The following is a 21,152-nucleotide window of genomic DNA, read 5'->3' on the forward strand; positions in this document are numbered from 1 at the left end:
TATGGAAAGAGCTTCATCCAAATAGCAGATGATATATCTAAGAAAAACAAAGGTAGGGACAAGAGTAGAATAGTATGGTACCAGTCTGGGTCCAGTGAAGAAGGAACACAGAAAGTTGAATGAAATTGTTAATTCTAACAGAGTTGGAGTGAGGGACTGGCTGGTCAAAAGGCAGAGAACTCTAAGGAATATATGAAGAGCAGACATAAGTAGAAGCCACTACACTGGGGCCGAGATAGACAGCCCAAGGAAGAGCCTCCCTTCCCCCATCTCAGGCCTGAGATGTAAGCTGTGTTGGCGGGGGCACAGTTGCTCACTGGGTGAGAGAAATCACTAGTGCCACAGCAGTGGAACTTGCTAGAATTTGCCTTCTATGGTGCGGAGAAGACTGTTCATGGAGAGCTGTGTATCTCTGTAGAAACTCTTACAAAACCATTTAAGATGGGAGAAGGTGGTGGAGGCGGAGCTGCTGGCCACTGGATACTTTACTAACTGTCTGGTGCTCCAGGACACGGGCAACCAAGGAGACGGGAGTGCTGCAGAAGCCAGCCAGCAAATGCAGTGGGACCAGAAAGCAAGTCCCTTTCCTTGCGTAATATCTTTAGATGGAGTCAAAGGATATCATTTAAAGCTAATGAATCATATAGTAGTAGCCTAAATGAGGAAATGGGGGAATTAAGGACATTATAAAGTATGTTAATATAAAGATAACCACTAAAACAAAATACCCGAACTTCCTCAATACCAGAAGAACAAAATGGTCGAGAAATATATGACACAAAGAGATGAACTATAGAAAATGCAGTAAATAAAACATACTGTGATAGAGTTGAGAACAAATATATAATTTATACAGAGTATACAGAATGTAAATAAACATTTACATTTAACTCACCTGTTAAAACATTTCAGATTGATGCTCAAAGTCAAATCCAGCTTTACACTGTACAGGAGACATACCTAAAATAAAGTGAGTTGGGAAGGCTAAAAGTAAAAGATGACAAATGATGTATGAAGCAACTTCAAACAGTATAGTAGCAGAGGTTTGTTGTTTTTCATTCACAAAGTTATGTCCCAATTCTCTGTGACCCCGTGGTCTGCAACACTCTAGGCCTTTCTGTCCTCCACTGTCTCCTGGAGTTTGTTCATGTTCATGTCCAGAGTCAACGATGCTATCTAACCATTTCCTACTCAGCAACCCACTTCTCCTTTTGCTTTCAATCTTTCCTAGCATCAGGGTCTTTTCTAATGAGTCAGCTCTTTGCATAGGTGACCAAAGTATTGGAGCAGCAGCTTTCAGCATCAGTCCTTCCAATGAATATTCAGGGTTGATTTCCTTGAGGATTGACTGGTTTGATCTCCTTGCAGTCCAAGGGACTCCCAAGAGTCTTCTCCAGCAACACAGCTTGAAAGCATAAATTCTTTGGTGCTCAACCTTCTTTACGGTACAACTCTCACATCTGTACATGACTACTGGAAAAACCGTAGCTTTGACTATACAGACCTTGTTAAGCAAAGTGATGTCTCTGCTTTTTAATATCCTGTCTAGGTTTGTCATAGCTATTCTTCCAAGGAACAAGTGTCTTTTAATTCTGTGGCTTCAGTCACTGTCCTCAGTGAGTTTAGAGCCCAATAAAATAAAATCTATCACAGTTTCCACTTTTTCTCCTTCTGTTTGCCATGAAGTGATGGGACCAGATACCATGATCTTAGTTTTTGTAATGTTGAGTTTTAAGTCAGCTTTTTCACTCTCCTCTTTCACCCTCATCAAGAGGCTTTTTATTTCCTGTTCACTTTCTGCTGTTAGAGTGGTATCATGCATATCTGAGGTGGTTGATATTTCTCTCAGTAATATTGATTCCAGCTTGTGATTTATCTAGCCCGGCATTTTGCATGATGTATTCTGCATATAAGTTAGATAAGCAGAGGTTACAATTGTGTTATCAGACATGGTTGTTGTTGTTGTTGTTTAGTCACTAAGTTGTGTCTAATTCTTTGTGACCCCATGGACTGTAGGCCACCAGGCTCCTCTATCCAGAGGATTTTCCAGGCAAGTATACTGGAAAGAGTTGCGATTTTCTTCTCCGGGGGATTTTTCCCTACCCAGGGATCAAACCCACATCTCCTGCATTGCAGTCGGATTCTTTACCACTGAGCCACCCAGGAAGCCCATTAGACTTTGTAGAATTCATAAAATAGAAATTACAGTAGATACAAAATAATATAGACAAACACACTAATAGGATATTTAACACATCTCTAAAGACAGGCTAAGAGTACAAAAAGTAAAACTGCTGAAGGCTTTAATGAATAAGATAGATCGTGTGTGTGTGTATGTATGTATGCATACCAAACTGTATACCATGGCAAATGTCCTTCCACCTTGAAATTTAAAGCTCTTTGTTTAAACAATTTTTGTTTGGAAAACAGATATATAAGCCAAAATTTCAGAATTCCTAAAATATAGTGATAATAAACATCACATCACAAGTCTGCGATACAATGAAAGGGGTGACTGGAAAAAAAATTGTAGCCTTAAATACCTATCATAAATAAAAATGAAAGGATAAATATTAAAAATTTAAAGTTCCCAATTCAGAAAGCTAGAAAAAGTTATAACCCAAAGAAAATACAAAGGAGACAAATAGAAAAAATAAAAATAAAAAGAGATTAATGAGGTAGAAAATAGAAAAGCAGAAGATCAAAGTGCTGGTTCTTTGGAGAAAGCATCAACAAAATATACAAACCACTAGTTAGCCTAAAGAAGAAAAAAAGCAATTAGAGCAGAAATACAGAAGTAGAAATGACAAAGGGAGCAATAAGTAAATAAACCAGAAAAGCTAGTTAGGAGCATCACAGTGTTTAAACAGATCTATAGAAAACATAGATACCCCTCGTCCAAGGTAAGGAGCAGCGGCTGCGCTTTGCTGGAGCAGCCGTGAAGAGATACCCCACGTCCAAGGTAAGAGAAACCCAAGTAAGACGGTAGGTGTTGCAAGAGGGCATCAAAGGGCAGACACACTAAAACCATAATCACAGAAAACTAGCCAACCTGATCACAGGACCACAGTCTTGTCTAACTCAATGAAACTAAGCCATGCCGTGTGGGGCCACCCAAGACGTCCGGGTCATGGTGGAGAGGTCTGACAGAATGTGGTCCACTGGAGAAGGAAATGGCAAACCACTTCAGTATTCTTGCCTTGAGAACCCCATGAACAGTATGAAAAGGCAGAATGATAGGATACTGAAAGAGGAACTCCCCAGGTCAGTAGGTGCCCAATATGCTACTGGAGATGAGTGGAGAAATAACTCCAGAAAGAATGAAGGGATGGAGCCAAAGCAAAAACAATACCCAGTTGTGGATGTGACTGGTGATAGAGGCAAGGTCCAATGCTGTAAAGAGCAATATTGCATAGGAATGTGGAATGTTAGGTCCATGAATCAAGGCAAATTGGAAGTGGTCAAACAGGAGATGGCAAGAGTGAATGTTAACATTCTAGGAATCAGCGAACTAAAATGGACTGGAATGGGTGAATTTTAACTCAGATGACCATTATATCTACTACAGTGGGCAGGAATCCCTTAGAAGAAATGGAGTAGCCATCATGGTCAATAAAAGAGCCCAAAATGCAGTACTTGGATACAATCTCAAAAACGACAGAATGATCTCTCTTCATTTCCAAGGCAAACCATTCAACATCATGGTAATCCAAGCCTATGCCCAACCAGTAACACTGAAGAAGCTGAAGTTGAATGGTTCTATGAAGACCTACAAGACCTTTTAGAACTAACACCCAAAAAAGATGTCCTTTTCATTATAGGGGACTGGAATGCAAAAGTAGGAAGTCAGAAAACACCTGGAGTAACTGGCAAATTTGGCCTTGGAGTATGGAATGAAGCAGGGCAAAGGCTAATAGAGTTTTGCCAAGAGAACACACTGGTCATAGCAAACATCCTCTTCCAACAACACAAGAGAAGACTCTACACATGGACATCACCAGATGGTCAACACTGAAATCAGATTGATTATATTCTTTGCAGCCAAAGATGGAGAAGCTCTATACAGTCAGCAAAAACAAGACCAGGAGCTGACTGTGGCTCAGATCATGAACTCAAATTTATTGCCAAATTCAGACTTAAATTGAAGAAAGTAGGGAAAACCACTGCACCATTCAGGTATGACCTAAATCAAATCCCTTATGACTATACAGTGGAAGTTAGAAATAGATTTAAGGGACTAGCTCTGATAGACCAAATGCCTAATGAACTATGGAAAGAGGTTCGTGACATTGTACAGGTGATAGGGATCAAGACCATCCCTAAGAAAAAGAAATGCAAAAAGGCAAAATGGTTGTCTGAGGAGGCCTCACAAATAGCTGTGAAAAGAAGAGAAGCTAAAAGCAAAGGAGAAAAGGAAAGATATTCCCATTTGAATGCAGAGTTCCAAAGAATAGCAAGGAGAGATAAGAAAGCCTTCCTCAGCGATCAGTGCAAAGAAATAGAAGAAAACAACAGAATGGGAAAGACTAGAGATCTCTTCAAGAAAATTCAAGATACCAAGGGAACATTTCATGCAAAGATGGATTCGATAAAGGACAGAAACAGAAACAGTAGGGACCTAACAAAAGCAGAAGATATTAGGAAGAGGTGGCAAGAATACACAGAAGAACTGTACAAAAAAGATCTTCATGACCCAGATAATCACGATGGTGTGATCACTCACCTAGAGCCAGACATCCTGGAATGTGAAGTCAAATGAGCCTTAGAAAGCATTTCCAGTTGAGCTATTTCAAATCCTGAAAGATGATGCTGTGAAAGTGCTGCACTCAATATGGCAGCAAATTTGGAAAACTCAGCAGGGGCCACGGGACTGGAAAATGTCTGTTTTCATTCCAATCCCAAAGAAAGGCAATCCCAAAGAATGCTCAAACTACCACACAATTGCACTCATCTCACACACTAGTAAAGTGATGCTCAAAATTCTCCAAGCCAGGCTTCAGCAATATTTGAACCGAGAACTTCCAGATGTTCAAGCTGGTTTTAGAAAGGGCAGAGGAACCAGAGATCAAATTGCCAACATCTGCTGGATCATCACAAAAGCAAGAGAGTTCCAGGAAAACATCTATTTCTGCTTTACTGTCTATGCCAAAGCCTTTGACTGTGTGGATCACAATAAACTGGAAAATTCTTAAAGAGGTGGGATTACCAGACCACCTGGCCTGCTTCTTGAGAAATCTGTATGCAGGTCAGGAAGCAACAGTTAGAACTGGACATGAAACAACAGACTGCTTCCAAATAGGAAAAGGAGTACGTCAAGGCTGTATATTGTCACCCTGCTTATTTAACTTCTATGCAGAGTACATCATGAGAAACGCTGGGCTGGAGGAAGCACAAGCTGGAATCAAGATTGCTGGGAGAAATATCGATAACCCCAGATATGCAGATGACACCACCCTATGGCAGAAAGTGAAGAGGAACTAAAGAGCCTCTTGATGAAAGTGAAAGAGGAGAGTGAAAAAGTTGGCTTAAAGCTCAACATTCAGAAAACTAAGATCATGGTATCTGGTCCCATCACCTCATGGGAAATAGATGGGGAAACAGTGTCAGACTATTTTTTTGGGCTCCAAAATCACTGCAGATGGTGATTGCAGTCATGAAATTAAAAGATGCTTACTCCTTGGAAGGAAAGTTATGACCAACCTAGACAGCATATTAAAAAGCAGAGACATTACTTTGCCAACAAAGGTCCGTCTAGTCAAGACTATGGTTTTTCCAGTGGTCATGTATGAATGTGAGAGTTGGACTGTGAAGAAAGCTGAGTGCTGTAAAATTCATGGTTTTGAACTGTGGTGTTGGAGAAGACTCTTGAGAGTCCCTTGGACTGCAAGGAGATCCAACCAGTCCATCCTAAAGGAGATCAGTCCTGGGTGTTCATTGGAAGGACTGATGCTGAAGCTGAAATTCCAATACTTTGGCCACCTCATGCGAAGAGTTGACTCATTGGAAAAGACCCTGATGCTGGGAGGGATTGGGGGCAGGAGGAGAACGGGACGACAGAGGATGAGATGGCTGGATGTCATCACCGACTCAATAGACATGAGTTTGAGTAAACTCCGAGAGTTGGTGATAAACCGGGAGGCCGGGTGTGCTGCGATTCATGGGGTCGCAAGGAGGCGGACATGACTGAGCAACTGAACTGAACTGATAGAAAACATGTTGTCAAAACACCTACATCAAAGCACTATGTACAGATTATTTTACAGGGAAATCCTACAGAACCTTGAGTACCAGATAATCTCAATTCTTCTTAAGTTGTTGTAGCTCAGTGATATGCACAGAACTTTCTATGATGTTTGAAATGTTTTGTGTCTTTGCTGTCCAGTATGACACTTGTCCAGCCTCATGTAACTGTAGAGCACTTGGAATGTGGCTACTACAACTAAAGAATTGAATTTTTAATTTTATTTAATTGTAATTTAAAGTTGAAAACCTATGTGATTGGTGGCTACAGTGTTAGACAGTGTACTTCTGGATCATAGAAAAAGTAAGAAAATATGCAAATTCTTTTTATATGCAGGTAGATCTTTGATACTTAAACCTGATTTAAACATCCAAACATACTGTCATGTATGAGTATTATTATAAAAATCCTAAAAAAAATGTTTGGAAGGCAACATATTTAAAACAGTGTTCATCACGACAAAGTAGTAGGGGTTTTAAGAGAATGAAAAGATTTAAGTTTAGTGAAATCATTAGTGAACTTTACCATATTAAAATAGCAAAGGAAGAAAGTCATATGAATTTTGACAAAACTCTGCAGACTTATGAGAATGCACATTTCTTGATTTCAAAACTTAGTATAAAGCAACAGTACTCAAGACATTGTGGTACTGGCATAAAATGAACATAGACTTATAGATAAGAGGATTAGATTTGAGAGTCTAGAAGTAAACCCATACATTTTTGCTCAGTTGATTTTCAGCAAAGGTGCCAGGATAATTCAGCAGGGTCCTCAACAACTGCACAGGGACAACTGGATATTCACATATAAACAAATGGAATTGGACCCCACCTCCACAACATAGTTGTTGCCTTTTTTTTTTTTTAATTCACTCAGTCGTGTCCGACTCTTTGCAACCCCATGGACTGTAGCCTACCAGGCTCCTCCATCCATGGGATTTTCCAAACAAGAATATTGGAGTGGGTTGCTGTTTCCACACCATATACAAAAATTAATTGCAAGTAGATAACAGATCTAAAACTCTTAAAACATGGTGAGTAAATCTTCACGACTTTGGATTAGGCAGTGGTTTCTTAGATCTGGCTCCAAAAGTACAAACAACAGAAAAAAACTGATAGATGAACCTCAAAATTTAAAGTTCTTGTGTTTCCAGAGACACTGTCAGGGAAGTTAAAAGACAGCCCACATGATGGGAGAAAATAGGCAAATCTAAAAAGGCGGAGAGGTTAGTGGTTAGAGGTTAGGGGCCTGGGATAAACTGAAAACAGGGAGAGTGGAAGAGTGATAAAAATATTCCAAAATTAGGTAGAATTATCTTTAGAGAAGAGAAGTCGCTCAGTCGTGTCTGACTCTTTGCGACCCCATGGACTGTATAGCCTGTCAGGCTCCTCCATCCATGGGCTTTTCCAGGCAAGAGTACTGGAGTGGGTTGCCATTTCCTTCTCCAGGGGATCTTCCTGATCCAGGGATTGAACCCAGGTCTCTTGCATTGCAGGCAAATGCTTTACCATCTGAACCACCAGGGAAGCCAATAGAATTATCTTTGCATAACTCTAAAACCCATTGAATCAGATACTTAAAAGTATAATTGAGTTTCACCACGATAAAGCTATTATTTTTTCCAACTTTCATAAACCAATTCAACATACAATATTTTATGCTGAATGTTGGGAAAACTGGATATCCACATGCAAAAGAATGAAATTGGACCTTTACTGTACACCATTATATAATAATTCAAAATGGATCAACAGCCTAAATGTAGGAGCTAAAACCATACAACTTAGAAAAAAACATAGAGGAAAAGCTTCATGACATTGGAATTGGCAGTGGTGTCTGCATATGACACCAAAAACACAGGCAGCAGAAGAAAAATAATATTTATATTTGACTGCTTCAAAATTAAAAATTTTGTTTATTAAAGGACCGTGTTAGAGTGAAAAGGGAACTCATGTCATGGGAGAAAATATTTGTGAATGATATATCTGGTAAGGGGTTACTATCCAGAATATATTTTTTAAGACTTTTTGAGCTTAACAGTAACAAATAAACAACCTGATTGAAAAATAAGCAAGGAACTTGAATAGACATTTCTCTGAAGAAGATATACAAATGTCCAACACACACATGAAAAGATACTCTATACCACTGATCATTTAGGGAAATCAAAATCACAATGAGATAATACTTCACACCCATTCGAATGGCTATTATCAAATAAATAGAAAATAACAAGTGTTGTTGAGGATGTGGAGAAATTGGAATTTTGTGTATTGCTGAGTATTCAAAATGAAAAATGGCATAGCCACTATGAAAAACAATATGGTGTTTCCACAAAAAAACACAAAAAAGTTAAAAGTAAAATTACCATATGATCTAGCAATTCCACTTTGGGGTAGATAGGCAAAAGAGTATAAAGCAAAGACTCAAGGAGATATTTTTATACCCATATTTAGCAGCATTATTCATAATATCCAAAAGGCCAAAACAGCCCAAGTTTCCATTGACAGAAGAATGAAAAAATGTGGTATATACACATAGTAGAATATTCAGCTTTACAAAGGAAGGAGGTTCTGACGTGCTACAATGTGAGTGAACCTTAAAGATACTATGTTAAATGAAATAAGCCAGTCAGGAAAGAACAAATGCTATATGATTCCACTGAGTACTTATAGAAAAAAGAATGACGTTTGCAAGGAACTGGGAGAGGGGAGAAAGGACTGGGGAGGTACTGTTTAATGGGCAGAGTTTCATGTGAGGAAGATGAAAAAATTCTGGAAATACATGATGGTGATAATTACACATTGATATGAACATACTTAATGCCATTTACTTTTGAGAAAGAGAAGGGGAATATATGTGTATACACACATATGCATATATATATAATGTACATGAACATATATATTTTATATACTTATTTTTATAAAAGGAAACACTGGACTATTAAAACGAGAAAATAATGAAAAGGTTACCTATGGGGAGTCTCTGGGAATAGTGTGGAAAGAATAGAAATGAGAGACTTCTTGGAGAAGACTCATTTATATTCTTTTGACTTTTGCATTAGTTGAATGTGTTACTTATTACATAAAATTAAATCAAAAATAGATGAACAGGCATATACTAAAATTGGCTTTTAGTATATGACTAAACTTGATAAACAGAAACAAACTGAACTCTATATCAAATGATCATCATAGCCACATTGAAAAAATTCCAACAATCAGAACCCTTACAGTACACCCTTATTGGGACATATTTCAAAGGAAAATGAAATTCTGACTTTTTTAAAATAATGTTAGTGGTTTCGCCATAATAATCTGAAACTATTTTGCGTGTATGGAAGATACTTAGAATGAGTGAATAAGATACGAAATATGGAATAGGAGAAGATGAGGAAGAACCTTGCAGTGTAGGATTTGAATTGGAGGTATGTTATCAACTCTTTGCTTAAAATAGGTATATAAATCTATAATTATATACATATTAAAATATACATATATATTAACATATAATACATATTCCCTTAGAACATATACATGTTTATATATGTATATGTATATATTCCAAGATGGTACATGTGTATCTGTATGTATGTATATGTTCCAAGCTCTGTCTATTGAAAGGCCTTGAAACAATGACTGTTCAGCAATGTGAGGAGTATATATCCAAATTTCCAAATTAGTTGATTTCTAAATCCCATTCTCCACTAAAAGGAATCATGACTCCTTGAAGCAATGGCTAATTTCAAGACTGAGCAACAGGTGAATCTGGAACATCATATTTTGCCAGGAAACAGTTTCAAAGAATGATGGGTACATATCAAAAGGATATAGGAGCCAGCCTAAAGAGACTTTGGCTAACCAAAACTGGAAAAATATAACCATCAAAAAGGATAATAAAAATAAAAATACAATAGTAGTAGCACTATGGGTCCCTAGTGAAACACTAGGGAAAAAAAAGTTGCAGAGAAAGTTCTTTGCAGAGTATCAGCTAATATTAAAAATGATAGAAAGTTATCATTTTGGCAATCACCCTTTTAATGAATTCAGACCAAGACAATCAATGAATGCTATTAAAAAAAAAAAAGCTTATTGGAGAATAGGATATTCACATAGTCCCGAAGTTTCTCCCCACTGATTATCTATTAATTACAAGGGGAAATTACAATAAAGAAATCTGTCAGTCATTCCTTAACAAGTGATCAAACTTAGTATCATCAATGATTAGACAAACATTATATATACCTCTTAAAGCAATGAAGTGTGAAGTACTCAACATCACTTGTGTAGTATTTTTGTCAAAGCCATTTAGCATGAATGTAATTATAAGGAAACAATCAGAAAGAAATCCAAATTGTGGGACATTCTATAAAACAGCTCAGACACTTCAAAAGTAGGAACTTCATGAAAAACAAAAGGCAGCTGAACTATTGTAGATTAAAGGAGACTAAAGATACATGACAACCAAATACAGTATGTAACCCATGGTGTATTTAAAAATGAAATAGCTATAAAGATTTGGGGACAGTTGAGAATATTTTTAATTAAATTTCTTGGATAAGATAATATTGCAGTTTTAAAGGAGAATGTCCTTGTTGTCAGGACACATGTCCTGACATATATAAAGGTGATGTCTCTAACTTTCACATAGTTCAGAGGAAAAGTGTGTGTGGATAGATGGAAAGCAACTGTGGTGAAGTATTATTTAGTTGCTGAACCTAGATGAAGGGTGCATAGTTTGTTCATGTACTGTTTTTGCTACTTTTCTCTAGGTTTAAAATTTTTTTCAAAATAAAAAATTTTAAGGAAATTATGAATATAATTACATATATGTATGTGTGTGTGTTCATGTTCCCCAGGCCTCCTCTGGACCTCTCCCCAGAATTCCTGATTCAGAATCTCTAGGTGATGGGGCTTGGGATTCTGCATGGTAAAATGGCTCTCCCGAGACTCTGACACAGCTGGTTTATATTTGGGAAGCATTGCTCTTGAGACCATTCTTCTCTATTAAAATCTTGTGTGGTTTCTGTGTATGTATGTATAAGTGTGTGTGTCCTGTTCACATAGGAACATTGTAGAGTCCTCCAGGTGAAAAGGTAGAATGATTCTCAGATAATGTCAGTTTTCCTCACATCACCTTGTTTTAATGGTCCATTCTATACTTAGTCTGAGGTTATTTCTTCTAAACATGACTGTATGGATCACTAATTCTCAAACATGGCTGCCAGTAAGAACCACCTAGGCAGCTCTCAAAAATTTCACTGCCTAGGCCTTACCTCATATCAATTAAATCTGAATTTCTGGGGGTAGTATAATGTGTTCTTTAGTGCTCCCCAGGGGATTCCAGTGTTCCAATTTGAGAGTCCCTAGTCTAGATCAGAGCTGGCCTCTAGTGAGGCCCCTAGTCAATTGTGTCAGGATCTCAGTATAAACTACGTGTTCAGCAAACTTGATCACATACTCTGGTGTGTGGGGGACATTGACTTGAAACGAACTCTTTTATATTCCCAACACTAGTCAGTCTTCTCATATGGTTAATAACCTCCAGAGTCTGTCAGTGAAAAGGGGGATTTTAAAAGATGCACATCTCACTTATGGCTATGGAAATTTGAACTCTGCTTCTAGAAATTGATGGAAGGGGTAAAATTTTAGAGAGAAGTAACTTTAACTACGGTATCTTAAATACTTATGTGATAAAGGTAATTTAAAAAATATTTACTGAACTCTCTTCTCTGCAGAAAGGCCCCTGACATTGAATAATGCCTGACCCATCTTTACCTACACTTATCTCAAGACTAGTCACAACTACCCCCAATTAAATAATTCTGTATTAAGTTGTGTTTGAGTGTGTATATGAGAGTAGAGTAGCAAAGTGGTGACAGCATCCTGGCAGAACCAAAAGGAATTCTAACAGTCCTTCCCAAATACTACCTGGCTGAACATTCACTTCTTACTCAGGAAGAGTTTGTTCAGCATCTCTCTCTCCCAGCTCTCGTTTCTCTCACTCTTGAGGTATAATTTAGGTTTAGCCTACCCAAACTTAGTTTGGAAGCACTGCTTTAGTTGTGTCATCTGCTGACGAATACAGAAACAGGGAAAGGGAAGTGAGTTGTCCAAGGTTATGAGTGAGTGAGTGGCATGTTTCTTGACATGTATTTGTATGTGTACATGTATGTAAAGCTCCTCTGGAAGGAGAAGAATGATTTGTGAATCATCTCGAGAGCCATAGAGTCTAATAACTTAGAGTAGCTTTAGACTCTATAACTGTCAAGATGATTCTCAAATCATTTTCTCCTCCAAGAGGAGCCTTACATACATGTACACATGTACATGTGCTTCCTGGTATGAGTGCCGTTCTATTACCTGCCACCAGAGGGCATGAACTCCGATTAGATTCTAGCTGCTCATCTACATTGAGGTCCAGGGCTTGCTCAGATCACTGTTTAAGCAGACGAACCTTAATTTATTCAGTAATCCAACAGTCTCAGGAGCATCTGAAAGTTCTTTGAAACTGGTTGTCTATAAATACTTGTAAAAGAAAGCTGAGGTAAGCACAAAACACTCGCAAATGCCTGGGGTCAGAATTGGAGACCTGGCTTTATAATATTACTAGTTTAGTTGTGTGGCCAATGATAAGTTGCTTTACCTTGACTTTTAACCTTCAGTTTCAGGTGCCTGACCTGCCACATCATTAATAAACTCTGCCACACATGGTTTTTGTGAGGATTAAATGGGATAACATGATACTGGCACCCATTTAATAAGTGGAGATTTTTTTCCTTTGTTCAGTAAAACTTCTATGGAGCTTATATTCTGGTTAGAAAAAACACACATTACATGGAAAAAAGAAAATTTAGGCACGGATGAAAGCTAAGGATAATAAGGTGCAGGATCTATGAGGCTATTTGAGGTAGAGTAGTCTAGGAATGCCACTCTGAAGAGGTGATATTTCAGCAAAGAACTAATAAAAGATTTGAGAAAAGGAAAGGGTGTTTGAGGCAGAGGGACACAGCTTGGTGTGCTTGGGAAATAGAAAGACCAGTACTCAAAGGGCAGGAGAGAAATAGGAGGTGAATTATAAGACATAAGCAAGTTCCAGATCTTGTAAGTTTTGTTAAATACATAAAGACTTTGGACTTATTTTGTGGTATAAGATGTAAGCATAAGAGTGATGTGATCTGATTTTTATGTTTAGAAACAACGATATCATTCTGATTGCTGTGTGGAAAATAGACAGTAGGGAGGCAAAAGTAGAAGCAGAATGGTTAGAAAGCTGTTGTCATAGGATGGGCAGAGTCTGACTGTGGCTGAGATTAGGGTGTTAGTGGGGGAGAAATATAGAATGGCAAGGAATGGTTTGGTTTAGGATATATTCGATGTAAGGACCATCAATACTTGCTGATTAATTGTATTTGAGAGACAGTAGAAATGGAGGAACCAAGAGTGACTTCCAGGCTTTTTGGTTTCAGAACCTGGGTTTAAATTACTGGTGCTATGAATCCAGATGAGGTGACTAGAGGAATGGGGGTTGTAAAATCAAGAGTTTTGTTTTAGACTCACTCATTTTGAGATTTCTTGGCATCCAAGGAAAATTATAAAATAAGGCGTTTGAAAATACGAGCATGAAGCTCAGAACAGAGGTTTGGGTTAGAGATATAAATTGGCAGTCATCGTTGATGGGAAAGGAGTACAGACCAAAGAAGAGAGAACCAGTGGCCAGATCCTGAGCTACTCCCACTTTAGAGGGTAAGATTTCTTACCCACCTGGCCTTTTTCTTTAACGCTATTGTTTAATTTGAGGAGACCCTCAAATTATTGTTTTTTCCTTTTCCCTTTTGCACAAATGTACAACTCCAACTCTTTTACCAAGAGTGAGAGCATGGTAGGACTGAGTGATTAAATGCTTGAAGACGTCAATGTGCTGATTAATAATGAAGGCCCTGGAGACAGAAGAGTCCGGTTTAAATCTGCTCTGCTATTGACTAGGTCAGTCTTTTATCTATAATAGTCAAAATTAATAATACTTATTATATACCAGGTATCTTTTTAAGTGCTTCATGTGTATTTATATTAACTTATTTTAATCCTTAAAACAACCCATTGAAGTAGTTACTCGTCTTATCCCACTTTATTGTTGAGGAAACTAAAGCCAGAAAGGGACCTTATTTTTTCCCGGATGTCACACACCAGCTAAGTAGCAGAGCTAAATTTGAATCTAGGCAGCCTGGATCCAAACCCAGTGCTGCTTTTCTCACACCAAATTCACAGAGCTGTAGAAGTGATTAAATGAGATAGCCCATTAAAAGTATTTAGCATTTGGAGGCTAGCACGTAATATGAACAGAATAAATGTGTTCTGTGGGAAGCAGCATGGTATAGTAAAAGAGAAACATGAAAAGTCCTAGGGCTCCAGCCTAACTGCAGGAAAACTTATGTGATCATGAACAAGTTTCTTAACCTCTCTGGACTGCAGTTTTGTTGTCTGCAATATAAAACCTTCATACTATCTGGTCTCTGAAAAACCTTTCAGTGTTTAAATTCCATCTGTGACTCCCCAAGACCAGATTATGAATATGTCTGAATTTGAAGGGTCCCACATCACCTTGGGGGTTAGGGGATAAAGTACTCAGTAATTGAGTTGGCAGCATTTCTTCTTTGCCCTTCTACTCTTGAAGAAGCTTGCTAGGAGGTAGGTAAACATAGTTAATAACATGAGGTTTGGAGTAAGACCATTATGTAGTAGAATCTGTTTCCACCACTTACTACCTTGGACCAGCTACTTCTCTTGAGTTTCTCTTTCATCATTTGCAAACTAGGGATAATGATAGTGTACTTCTCATGGTCTTATTTGAAATATCCTGAGAGAAGGTACCTGTAAAGTAGTACATGATAAGCATTCAATACATGTTAGCTATTATTATAATAATAAGGGTTTCCAGAGTGAGATGATTTTTTTTTTTCTTAGCTCAAGTACCAGGTGAGATAGAAGCCTCTCAGTAACCCATTTTTGAAAAATTGAATTGGAAATTACTTGGTGAGGCACTCTAGTTGTTGGGAACTGAGGGCATGAATCGGAATTTTCTAATTGTGTTATTCCTCTGTTTTACAAAGGTGCAGGGAACATTTCTCTAGAACAGCTGTGCCTTTTCTTTAGGTGTAGTGAACCCTTCATGGCGGATCTGCTTAGGTTTGGCTTGCTTCAGCCCTTTCCTGACTTAAGGAGAGTTGTTTTAAATACTCTCGTGTCTCTCCATCTTCTGTTCTGCATTGGCTTTATTCTTGGTTATATTCTCTAGTTAGCAGTGCCAAATCTACAAACACCCTTACAACTATGATCTCAGAGAAAGAAAAGCTCTCCAACATGCATATCATATCAGAAAACAGTTGAGCCAGTTTGAGACATACATAACATACTTTTGGTCTAAAGGGAATGTGATTCTCTTAAATGGCATTATCTTGCATTTCATAGCCAGGTAGGTAGGTAGAACCCACTGTAGACACCCCCACCAAATCACCTAAAATTAGGGTTTGGAGTGGGGTGGGGGTGGTTTGCAAAAGGGAAAAAGGCTAGGCAGGCAAAAAAGGAGGTGGTATCAGTTTGATAGGAATGTACAAATTGCTATCTCCACTGTTGATAAGAATAGGCTAGCCCAAGAAGTCTCCTGACCTTGGGAAACCCCATTTAGCCTAGCCAGCTTTGAGACTAAGCATTTAAATTATATGGAGTAGTACCTCTTTTCTTATTTCCATTTTTTTCTCTCTTCTCACACCCCCCTTTAATTTAATTATAGTTCTTAATTAATACTTAATCCCAAAAGCTGCTTCTTCCTTTTCCATTTCCCATGCACATTGATAATTTAGCATAGTAGATAAGAGCGTGGGCTCAACAGTCAGATTGCCTGGGTTTCAGTCCTTTCTTTGTCATTTGTTCACTTTGAAATCTTAAGCAGTTCATACCTCTCTTCTCATCTATAAAATGAAGATAATTTCTACCTCACTAGGTTGTCTTGAGGATTAAATTAGATAACCAGTAGAAAGTGCCTGGCACAGTATCTGGCCCACAGTGAAGTACACAGTAATCAGATATTATTGTTGCTGTTTCCAGCTGTGCAGCTGTGGTTCAGCCTGTCTGTCCTTTTTCAGGAACGGGAGAGCTGAGGTCGACTGGGAGACTATCAAAAAGCACTAGATTTTGGTATCTGAAGATAGAAGGTTGAAGTCATATTGAAGAGAGCACTTGGAGCTCTAATTGGAAAATATGATAATGATCTTATTTTTACAATTTACTAATTAAATAGTATATTCTTGACTTGTCATTGATCACTCACTAAGTCATGTCTAACTCTTTGCAACCCCATGGACTGTAGCACACCAGGCTCCTCTGTTCTCCACTGTCACCCAGAGTTTGCTAAAATTCATGTCCATTTAGTTGGTGATGCTGTCTAACCATCTTGTCCTCTTCTCCCCCTTCCTCCTTTTGCCTTCAGTCTTTCCCAGCATCACGATCTTTTCCAATGACTTGTCATTGAGGAATGACAGTGGACAATTAACCTCCCTAGGCTTCCTTTGACTCTTTTGGAAAATGAATATTTTTGAATATGTTGACCCCTTTCATCTTCATCATGAAACCTGATTCTTTGTTAAGTAAAAATGAACATCCAAAAGTTTTTTTTTTGTATTCTGTGTATGTGTGAGAGAGGGGGAAAGAGAAAGTGAGAGAGTGAAAGCGTGTTTATATTGAGATAAACCAAAAAGTTTTACTTCTGTATTGGATTTATCAGACATATTTGGTTTCTTCTTAAGAGATTATTATATCCCCTTTCACACTATACTGTCTAGATCATTTCTAAGTATTTGTTATTCCTATCACACATCTATTTTGGATTTTTCAAGGAAACTTTTCAGGCATTATGATGTACGTTCTATAGTACTTATCTTGATGTCAGGAAACATGGTTGGGGACTTCACTACTACCTTTGCAACATGACCTTGAGCAAGTTACAGTCCCTCTTATGTGCCTCATTTTCTCATCTGTCTAATGAGGTGTTTTCTCTGCTTAACCTTTTAGTCCTTTCTTAACAGTCTGTGTAACTATCACAGCATAGATTGTGGCAGGAGTAGCTGGATTCCCAAGGGAAAACTTGGTATTGCAATTCCCTTTGAGATGTATTTTTTAATCTGTTGCCCGTTACGTTTGCTGCAGGATTTCGGCTGAATGCTTCTTCTTGGCCCATGTTCCTTTTGAAGACGCTAAATGGAGCAGAGATGGCTCCCATCAGGATTTTCCACAAGGTACGGTGTTCCTCAGCTATCACCAGCTCCAAATTACTTAAGGTCAAATGCGTACATCCTTTCAATTACTGAGCCTCTAATGTCTGTATTATATTTATGGCCTGAGGATGCCTTTTCAGAAACTAGTTCAGCAGAAGGATTTTTAAAGTAACTTATGAAGCAGTAATTATCCCAGTGAAATACTAGATTGTAAGGTAGGATTTCTGGGTTTGCGGATTTCTTATTTCTCTACTGATAATCAGTTTTGACCTCATCTGTAATGTGGATTTATGTCTACCTCACAGGGTTATTAAGAAGTTAAACATTTTTTGTTAGTAAAACATATAAAATTTAATATAAATCTAAAGGCTATTCTTATGGAGTTCCATAAGGTCCATCTTCTAAACAGAGAGGAAGGAAGGAGACTATTTTTTAACTTTATGAAGTAAGAATTATTATTTTGGTTTAGTAGTTAAGGAAACAAAGAAGCACTTTCAAAATAAGGAGCTTGCCCAAGATCACATGACTAGTAAGTGGTAGAATAGGAATTAAAAACCTGTATTTGTTTTTCCTGGTTTTTCAAAGGAAAAGGCAGTCAGTCTCCTCTCAGTTGATCTTTCATGAGATCGGAGTTACTGTAAAGGAGGCTGAATTAGCATTACTTGTGCTGCCATTTGGGCTCTTTAGGTGGCACTAGTGGTAAAGAACCCGCCTGCCAATGCAGGAGATGTAAGAGATCTGGATTTGATCCCTGGGTTGGGAATATCCTCTGGAGAAGGAAATGGCAGCCCACTCCAGTATTCTTCCCTGGAGAATCCCATGGACAGAGAAGCCTGGCAGGCTGCAGTCCTTGGGGTCGCAAAGAGTCAGACGTAACTGAAGCGACTTAACATAACATGATGCCATTTAAGTCTAAAATCTGAGAACACCATAGTTCCCAGAATACAGTATACTGGGCAATTTGAAATCCTTCCACTGATAGTACCTCAAAATGGTGGGAGGTAGGGGCCAACAAGTATTCTTTTAAATGCTTTACTGATCTTACTAGGCAGTAAGAGGACTCTCCAAGGCCAAAATGAAGAAGGAAAACCAGAGTGTTAGGTGTACTGAACCTGCTGATGCCTTAAGGAGCTTTGCCAGTCTTACTTTTTAAGGACCTTGTCTTTTAACAGCTAGAGTAAGATAGAAGTTGAAGCCTTAGGCCCATGCAAGGCAGAAAATGGACCTGGGACAGCCACATGAATAAGCAAATGGATCCCTCACATGTTTACTCCTTAGTGAAAAGACGAGGAAGAGTCTCTAATTGGGCCATGGGTAGGGGAACTGAGTCATTCTTCTGATAAAAGCTTTCCCCCATGGAAGTCAAGGGTTCAGATATAGTGCCTGTGTTGTCTCGAACTCCAAAATTGTAGGGGGGATATTTCTGAGTGCCTGGCAGAAGGAAACCCAAAACCTGTCTAGAGGGTTTGGTTGTTTTCAACCCAGATGTCGTAGAAGTCCCAAAAGTGAAGTACCACTGAAAATCAGTTCAGTTCAGTTCATAATCACAGAGCCCTTAAAACTCTCAGAACAAATCCTGCATGATGAAACATCAGTAGAAACAACAAACAGTAAGACTATAACCTCAAGGAGTTTCAGATAATAGAAACATAGAAATTTTAAATAAAGTATCTGAAAATGATTAAAGGTTGAAAAGAAGAAATTTAAAGATGAGAAAAGTACAAACCTCTTTTTTTTTTAAAGACAAAGTTGAAAAAAACAAATTGAATATCTAAAAACGAAACCATTAAATTTAAAAATTTTTTAAAAGTTAAAAATAAAGTAAAAATCTTAGATAGGTGTTTAGGCAGCTTAAACCTAGATAAGAATTAACTTCAAGACATGTGTAAGGAATTTCTCCAGAGTGCAATACAGAGAGATGAAGAGATGGAAAATACTAAAGAGAAAAGATGAAGATAATATTAGAAGGTCCGATATATGCTGAACATGAGTTCCACAACGAATAAAAGAGTCAGTATTTGAAAAGATAATGACAGAATTTTCCAGAACATTGATAAAGACGAATGTATACTTTAAAACATTGTGGAGTAGCTGAAGTCGAAAGATCTGAGCAGATAATCACACAGAATACAGTCATCCTCAGTATCTATGGGGGACTGTTTACAGGAACCCCTGAATACAAAGATCCACACACACACAACTCCCTTATATAAAATGGTGTAGTACAGCAAGCTCCCTATATCTGCAACTTTCACGATGCAGACTGAACCTTCAAAGGCATTGCAGTTAGGCTGACAACACATTTCTTGGCAGCAGTAGTACAAGACAAAAGGTAATAGAATAATACCTTCAAAGAATTAAGAAAAAAATAGTTGTCCACCTAGAATTTTATGTCTAATTCTACTGTTATTTCAGATTGATTGTAAAATCAAGACATTTCCAGCAAACTAATACAAATATATTCATTGAAAGAACAATTAAAGAGTATGTTTCAAGAAGAAGATAATTGAACCTAGAAAGTAAGAATGAGATGCAAAATGTAGTGCGAGGGAAAGATAGGTTAGCATGTGAGTATAACTAATCAGTCATTGCCTGTGACTGTATAAACCAGTTATAGCAGCAAAAGTGATCAGTTGGCAGTATAACAGTGTGGAACTAAATTATCCAATACCTGTTAACCCAGGAGTAATTTAAATATTCAGAGGTCCTAGTATTGTTTAATTAAGGATGAATTTTAGACTTAATTATGTCAGCTGTACAGTTATGATCTGAAGGGGATCCACCAAAAGATTAAATATAGAATGATTAACATCTGAATCAATGGGAAGGGGAAAAGGGAAGAAAATTCAGTTGATTGTTAAGGAGAAAAAAGAAGTTAAAGGTACAACTTGAAAAATCAAGTTAAATAGAAATGATATTTAGAAATAATAATTGTAATAAATTTAAATACATCAGTTATGAGAAATTAAACTCATCAGTTTAGTCAGACATAGATCAGATTGTTTTTAAATCTAGCTGCATGCTGTTTACAAGAGACATTGCTGAAATATGACACAAAGGTGTTAAAAATAAAATAATATAAAACATATACCAGGCAAACCGTTATCAAAATAAAGCTGGTGTTAACTGTACTGAAATTAGACAAGACTTTGGTGCTAAAAAGCATTAAAGAAGTTACTATCTAATGATAAAAAAAAAAATAGGTCACTAAAAAGATAAAGTTATACATGCTCCTAAAAACCATAGCCTCAAAATAGATAAAGCAAAATTTTACAGAATTACATGGAAAAATTAGAAAATCCACAATTATTAGAGGATATTTTAATACACATCTCTCAATAATTGATAAATCAAATAGATAAGAAAAAATTACAAGACAAAAAAGTATCAGTCAGCATAAGCTAATCAGTTATAAATCAATTCAGTTCAGTTCAGTTGCTCAGTCGTGTCCGACTCTTTGTAACCCCATGGACTGCAGCTTGCCAGGTCTCCCTGTCCATCACCAGCTCCCCAAGTTTACTCAAACTCATGTCCATTGAGTCGGTGATGCCATCCAACCATCTCATCCTCTGTTATCCCCTTCTCCTCCTGCCTTCAATTTTTCCCAGCATCAGGGTCTTTTCAGATGAGTCAGCTCTT

General features: G+C 37.7%; 1 protein-coding gene across 19 annotated transcripts in view; it reads left to right on the forward strand.

Moving 5' to 3' along the window:
- The window catches only part of SCMH1 (Scm polycomb group protein homolog 1), a 214,210-nt gene that overhangs the window by 101,991 nt on the left and 91,067 nt on the right, over positions 1–21,152 (forward strand). For 18 of the 19 annotated variants that reach the window (XM_065915217.1, XM_065915264.1, XM_065915236.1 and 15 more), the window contains one exon: positions 17,446–17,534. In XM_065915217.1, the coding sequence (XP_065771289.1) occupies positions 17,446–17,534 (89 nt within the window). Of the gene's footprint in view, positions 1–14,208; positions 14,230–17,445; positions 17,535–21,152 lie in introns of those variants that run through there. The other variant, XM_065915227.1, reaches the window with a different exon arrangement.

This window comes from Muntiacus reevesi, chromosome 1 (assembly GCF_963930625.1).
Source record: "Muntiacus reevesi chromosome 1, mMunRee1.1, whole genome shotgun sequence".
NCBI lineage: Eukaryota > Metazoa > Chordata > Mammalia > Artiodactyla > Cervidae > Muntiacus > Muntiacus reevesi.